The sequence below is a fragment of the Uranotaenia lowii genome, chromosome 2 (genome assembly GCF_029784155.1).
Source record: "Uranotaenia lowii strain MFRU-FL chromosome 2, ASM2978415v1, whole genome shotgun sequence".
In the NCBI taxonomy this organism is placed as follows: Eukaryota; Metazoa; Arthropoda; class Insecta; order Diptera; family Culicidae; genus Uranotaenia; species Uranotaenia lowii.
Genome location: NC_073692.1, coordinates 276,881,232 through 276,887,797, shown reverse-complemented (window position 1 = coordinate 276,887,797; position 6,566 = coordinate 276,881,232). Strand labels below are relative to the sequence as shown.

At 41.7% G+C, this 6,566-nt stretch overlaps 1 protein-coding gene across 1 annotated transcript; it reads right to left on the bottom strand.

The window, feature by feature from the left end:
• Nucleotides 1-594: 594 nt before the first annotated feature.
• LOC129742713 (uncharacterized) lies at nucleotides 595-6,357 on the bottom strand. Its single transcript, XM_055734657.1, has 4 exons — nucleotides 6,043-6,357; nucleotides 4,577-5,152; nucleotides 1,823-4,327; nucleotides 595-1,401 (listed from the first exon to the last, which is right to left on the bottom strand). The coding sequence occupies exons 1-4, from the start codon at nucleotides 6,355-6,357 to the stop codon at nucleotides 595-597; spliced, it is 4,203 nt and encodes a 1,400-aa protein (XP_055590632.1).
• Nucleotides 6,358-6,566: the final 209 nt, after the last annotated feature.

Sequence of the window (6,566 nt, the reverse complement as noted above, 5' to 3'; positions counted from 1 at the left end):
CCACCCAGAAATTAATTGTGAATTTCTGTATCTATTAAATTTTACCTTAAGAATGACTTGTGAGAATTTGTTGGTGAACTTAACTGACTCAATTACTTACTAACCTCGGACTGACTTTTATATACTCATCAGACTTAATATTCATTATCAACCGACATTAAAGTCAGACATATTTTCCATTTTATCCAACCAGAAGTCTGACATTATTCTGACCAAAGATATTCCAATCTGGATATTCTCATTTCCCAATCTGACACAACATCTGACACCGTTCTGACGGATAGCTGACATAATTCATTCTGTTTGATTTTCTGACGCATTCTGATCTGTATTTTCATTACAATCTGACATTGGTAAGAGACACAACCTTTCAACAGGTCGCTTTTTTAAACCTGACTCCGTTTTCAGCGTAACAACCCGAGTGATACCATCCTGTCCCGGGTGAAGCTCAACAACTCTGCCTATTTTCCATCTACAGGGAGGAACATTTTCATCTTTAATGATGACTAGGCTACCAATATCAACAGATACAGAAGGTTTCCATCTTTTTGTTCTAGCTTGAAGTAGACATAAATATTCCCTACGCCACCGGTTTCAAATCAGCTGAACATTTTTCTGCATCAGCTGCATTTGGTTGAGCCTGTTATCTGGGGTTTTTTCGTAGGATTTATCTGGCTTGGACTGTAAGGACTCTCCGATTATAAAATGACCCGGTGTCAAAGGTTCTAGATCATTAGGATCGTTCGAAAGTGGTGTAATGGGCCGCGAATTCAAACAAGCTTCAACCTGAACTAGAAGCGTCGTGAAATCTTCCGTACTCACAGGATTTTCCCCGATAACCCTTAAAATATGCTTTTTTGCGGAACGCACCGCTGCCTCCCACAAACCTCCAAAATGTGGGGCACTAGGGGGATTGAAATGCCACTTGATTCCATCGTTACCACATTCCTTGTAATCCTTTTCTCTATGATTCTGACTCTTCAACAGACTAAACAATTCCGACATTTGATTTCTAGCTCCGACAAAGTTCGTACCGTTGTCTGAAAATATCTCTGAGCATTTTCCTCTTCTTCCGACAAACCTGCGCAAGGCCTGTACGAACCGTTCTGTGGATAGATCTGACACAAGCTCAAGATGTACTGCTTTAGTTGACATGCACACAAAAATAGCAACGTATGCCTTTACTACTGGGCGTCTGGGAGCCGGGCGGATGTATATTGGACCGAAATAATCCACTCCTGTCTTACAAAATGCACGCGATACCGTTACGCGTGAAGCCGGCAGTTCTGCCATGAACTGCTGAATTGGTGTGGGCGAGCCTTGAAGCATGTGTGACATTTTTGAATAACCTGCCGAGCTACGCTTCTTCCACCCAAAGGCCAAAGTGACGGTGAAAGTGTTCTAGGATTAGTCGAGTGAAATCGTGACGGGCTGGTAAGACTATCGGATGTTTTGCCGCTTCTGACTCGGTCGAATTGCTCAATCTACCACCAATTCTCAACAAACCATCGGGGAATATTTTGGGATTGAACCACCTGAGTTTCGATTGCCTTGACACAAAATCGCCCTTGGAAAGAGCCTTCAATTCCTCAGCGAAACACTCTTTTTGAACACACATCGCTAAAACTCTTTCAGCTTCATCCATCTCAGCTGTTTGTAGGAAAGGTTGAAATTTGACCTGACGCTTTGACCTTAACAGCTTCATAAATCTTAACAAGTAAGCCGTACATCTGACCATTTTAGTGTAATCCGAATACAAGCTAAAATACCAACAATTGAAATCTGACTCATGCTTGGAAGTGTTTGTTGCCAATACTGTTACTGTTGTTCGGCGCTTTTCCTCTTCGCCAATCTCCGTTAAGTGATTATCTGGTAGTTCTGGCCAGTTTTCCTTTTCAAGTGCTAACCAGGACGGACCTTCCCACCATAAACGAGAATGACCTATTTCGGCGGGAGAAATGCCGCGGGAAATCAGATCTGATGGGTTGTCGACGCCAGGGACATGCCTCCATTCACATCCCTCTGTGAGATTTTGTATTTTGGCAACTCGATTTGCCACATAGGTAGTCCAAGTAGATGGAACAGCCTGTAACCATCGCCACACGCACGTGGAATCTGTCCAGAAGTAAACTGGATATTCGAACTTCATGGATTCCTGAACAAATTTGAAAAGTTCGGCAGTTAGTAATGCCCCACACAATTCTAAACGTGGAATTGACTGACTTGCTAGCGGAGATACCCTCGATTTGGCAGACAACAAACAAATCTTAACCTCTCCATTTGGGTTGACGCTTTTCAAATAGACGCAGCCACCATACGCCTTCTCCGAAGCGTCCGAAAAACAGTGGATTTCCATGTAGATGGCTCCTGGGATTATGTTGCACCGTTTGATACGAATGTTGTTGAGAGAAACCAGTTGTTCGTAGTACTTCAGCCAATCCTCACCCACCGTTGGAGGCAATGGCTGATCCCAGTCCAATCTTTGGTCGTCGCTATTCCTTAACGTCCACAATTGCTGCATAAATATTTTAGCAGTTGTTATTGCAGCACCAAGAAGTCCCAATGGGTCGAAAAGCGTAGCTATTACCGACAGCACCTTGCGTTTTGTTAAAACCGTGGATTTTGGAATTTCAGGGATGTTGAAGTTGTACTTGAAGACATCAGGTTTCGGTAACCATGTGAGCCCAAGTATCTTCATTGAAGGATCTTTCTCTGATCTATCTGAAGACTCTTCTATAGCTACACTGTCTTGTGGAAGCCCTTGCAGGACTTCTGCACAATTTGATGCGAATTTTCGTAACCGAAATCCTCCAGCTTTTGCAGCTTTATCTAACTGAATTCTCAGTTTGAGTGCTGCTTTTGCATCGTCTGCACCAGATACAACATCGTCCATATATGTATCTTCCGAAAATACCCGCGAGGCCAGTGGAAATCTCTCTGCTTCGTCTAACGCCAACTGCTTTAGAGTACGAGTAGCTAAAAACGGAGCTGGTTTAGTACCGTACGTTACCGTGTTCAGTTCGAAAGTCTTTACTGGTTCCGATGGTGAATTCCTCCATAGAATTGACTGAAGTGGGCGATCTTCCTTTGCTACGTTGATTTGTCGAAACATTTTCTCGACGTCAGCCACGACCATGATCTGACACATTCGACAGCGGAGTATTATCGCCCTAAGATCATCCTGGATAACCGGACCTGTTAATAACCCATCGTTTAATGAAATACCAGGTGTAGTTTTACACGAGGCGTCGAATACTACACGCAACTTAGTAGTCGTACTACTCTCCTTCTCGACCGGATGATGTGGCAAAAAACAGCGTTTAGTATCTGACGTTTCATTTACTTCTCTCATGTGCCCTAGCTGTATATATTCGTCCATGAACTTGGTATACAGCTCATGCAATTCCGGACTCCTAGCTAGTCTGCGCTCGGTTGCGCCCAAGCGCCGTAAGGCTATTTCCCTCGAATCGCCTAAGTTGGGGAAAACCTCTTCGTTCTTAGGAAGAGAGACTGTGTACCTTCCATCGCCGTCTCTCTGTACCGTTTTCTGGAAAATTTCCTCGCAACGCTTTTCATCTCGTGAGTAAAGGTTTTCCGAACCTAGCTCCTCACAAGCCCAGAACCGAGCGACAAGAGTATCAAGAGACTCTGTCGTTGAAACAGTGCAAGCAATCCGTGCTGAAGTCTCTTGCGATAAACCTCCAGAAACAACCCAACCGAAAACTGACTCTGTTAGTGTAGGCAATTGGTCTCCGATGGAAATCCGTTTTCCCGTTTCGAAGAAGTCGAAGAACGACTCAATACCTAACACCAAATCCACCACCTTCGACTCAAAAAATGATGGATCCGCTAACTCAATACCATTCGGGAATGACCATTCATCCGTTGAAACCGTAGCAGTTGGCAGATCGACCGTTACCTTGGGTAAAACCAGGAATTCCATTTCCTTAACGTAACTGTTCACCCTTGATCGCACCACTGCTTGAACCTTGTGGTTAACCCTGGTAGATGTCCGACCAATACCAAGTATCGCAACATCTACCCTTTTCCGACTCATCTTCAAACGCTGACTCAATCTTTCCGACATAAAATTGCTTTCTGATCCCGAATCGAGCAGCGCTCGAGCTGGATATCTATTTCCCATTTCATCTTCTAAGAGAACCACGACAGTTGCTAAAAGAACCCGACAATTAGCCTTGCGCCCGACACCCGATGTCAAGCATGATGATGAAGCTGTGTTAGAAACCTGACAAGATGTTTCTCCTCTCTTAGAAGTGCCATTGGTTTCACCTGACCTTGAAGATTCCGAAATTTCTCCGTTTTTACCCTTAAAACACACCAGAGTATGATGGCGACCTCCACAATTCCGACACGAAAACTTTGACTGACAATCTCGAGCCATATGAGATGTTCTGAAACAGTTCCGACATAAAGAGTGATTTCTCAAAACCGAATCCCTTTCTGACACAGACAATTTCAAAAATTTCTGACACTGATGCAAGGGATGCTGACCATTACAAGCAAAACATTTAGACCCATTCATATTCACATTATTATGAAATGTTCTGACACTGACTCTCTGTTTAGCTGACATTTGTGGAGGTGCACCCTTAGTATCATTCAACCTTGGTGGAAGAGCTTCCAAAACTCGAACCCGCCTGTGCAGAAAATCTGTTAAATCGGATAAAGTATCTTCTTCCTTGGAGGCTGATTCTTCTTCCCAACTTCTACGAGTTACTGGATCAAGGAGAGACACGAGATAGTTCACCAATAGAAGATCCTTGTGATCCTTTGCTTCTAATACCTGATCCAAAGTGTTAACTATTCTCTCGAACCCTTCTAATAGTTGAAGAAGATCATTAACGGACTCTTTGCTCACCGAAGACAACTTGAAAAGCGATTGTACCTGCCTCTTTTTCAGTTGTTTGCTGTTGTTGTACCGCTTTAAAAGAATATCCCATGCAACTACGTAGTTAGCTCTTGTGATTTGTAGAGGATCAATCAACGATTTTGGTTCACCTTGGAGACAACCTTTCAAGTAGTGGAATTTTTCTACCTCTGGCAAATCAGGTTTACAATGGATAAGTGAGATGTAAAGATCGCGAAACCCAAGCCATTCGTCAATATTTCCATTGAAAGACTGCAGTTTGATCTGCCCAAGTAACCATAAGCATTAAGCCAAAACCCTTAATCAGCATTAAATCAACATTGTTAATGCAAGTTAGCAGGAAATCAACTTTTCTAATGCAAGTTGGCATCAAATCAACAATCATGATGCATTTTAGTTTTATATAAGCATTATTAATGCATATAAGCAATAAAGAAAATTAGCACTAATGAGAGCACTATATGCACATATAGAGCTACTTTATAAAGTTAACAAGCATTAAGAGTGGCGTGACCCGAACAGTACTTGAAGTGCTTGAAGTACGGGTTTTTTCACCCATGTTATCAGTATCAAGAGTGGTCGAAATGGTAAAGGCGCAAGGAAAGATAAAGGCTGCTGCGGGATCCTCGGTTCGAGACTCATCAAATGTATTCCATAATTCAATTATAATCACTTCTTATTTCATAGGAGAATTCATTGAGCAGGCATAATCCTTCATTCAGCAGGTTGGTTGATGTTGTAGATAATAATTATTATTTTTTAATTTTTGTCCATTTTAATAATTCAAAAAAAAAATTAAATAATCAAAAGGTGTTCTAAGTATGCATTGTTAATGCTTTTATACGGCTTGCGAAAAATGACGTTTTGACGGTGCTCTAATTCAGCATTTGTAATGCTTATTAAAGGCTATGTTGTGATAGCACTTAATCAGCTCGCTATTTCGCCTTTTTAGCATTAAATCTGCATTATATACGCATATAGTGCAAAACAAGCATTAATACAGAGTTATATATGGGAATATAGTGTTGATTAAGGGCTATGTTTTAGTGCTTATGGTTACTTGGGTGTGGCAGCCTAACGTGATCGAAACCACCGCGATTATTAGTTTCACCTGCACGAACGGATTGATCAAGATCAGAAAACTCCAAACGAACCTTAGCTTTATCCATCAAAAACGATTTTGCGAAATAATATCGATCACTTAGCTCCTTTCGCTCCTTATCGTAAAGCTCTACATCCGCTACAAAATCTTCATGTGATTTGATATCGATCAACACTTCACCAAACCTTTCCCATAAATCATCAATCGCTGAAAGTCGAACCGAAATCTGCGCATGAGTAGCATCCTCTTGAAACGTTTCCACAAATTCCCACACATCAGAAAAGGACGACTGGATTTCCTTTAATTTGACTATCAAATACTTCAACGAAGGATTCTTCGAATCCTTAACAGCTTTGACCGTAGGCATGTTAGAAATCCGCAATTAATCAATCCAATATTATTTCAACTTTGTATCACCAAAATGTTGCAATAAGGGAGCAAGGTGAAGAAAAACCAAGGTAAAGGCCGAGAAAAAAGAGACAATTGTTCTAACGAACAGTTTTTATCTCAAGGAATTGCGCCGTTATAAATTACCACCAAAATTCGTTTCACCATATATTCTTTCAAAAACAGAAT

Bases quoted from the DNA above. Each gene is read 5' to 3' on its own strand.
- LOC129742713 (XM_055734657.1), bottom strand. From the start codon at position 6,357: ATGCCTACGGTCAAAGCTGTTAAGGATTCGAAGAATCCTTCGTTGAAG. The intron at 4,328-4,576 runs GTCAGTGTCAGA...GTGTGTTTTAAG, and splicing joins AAATGTCAGCTAAACAGAGA to GGTAAAAACGGAGAAATTTC. The intron at 1,402-1,822 runs GTAACAGTATTG...GACTAATCCTAG, and splicing joins AGGAAAAGCGCCGAACAACA to AACACTTTCACCGTCACTTT.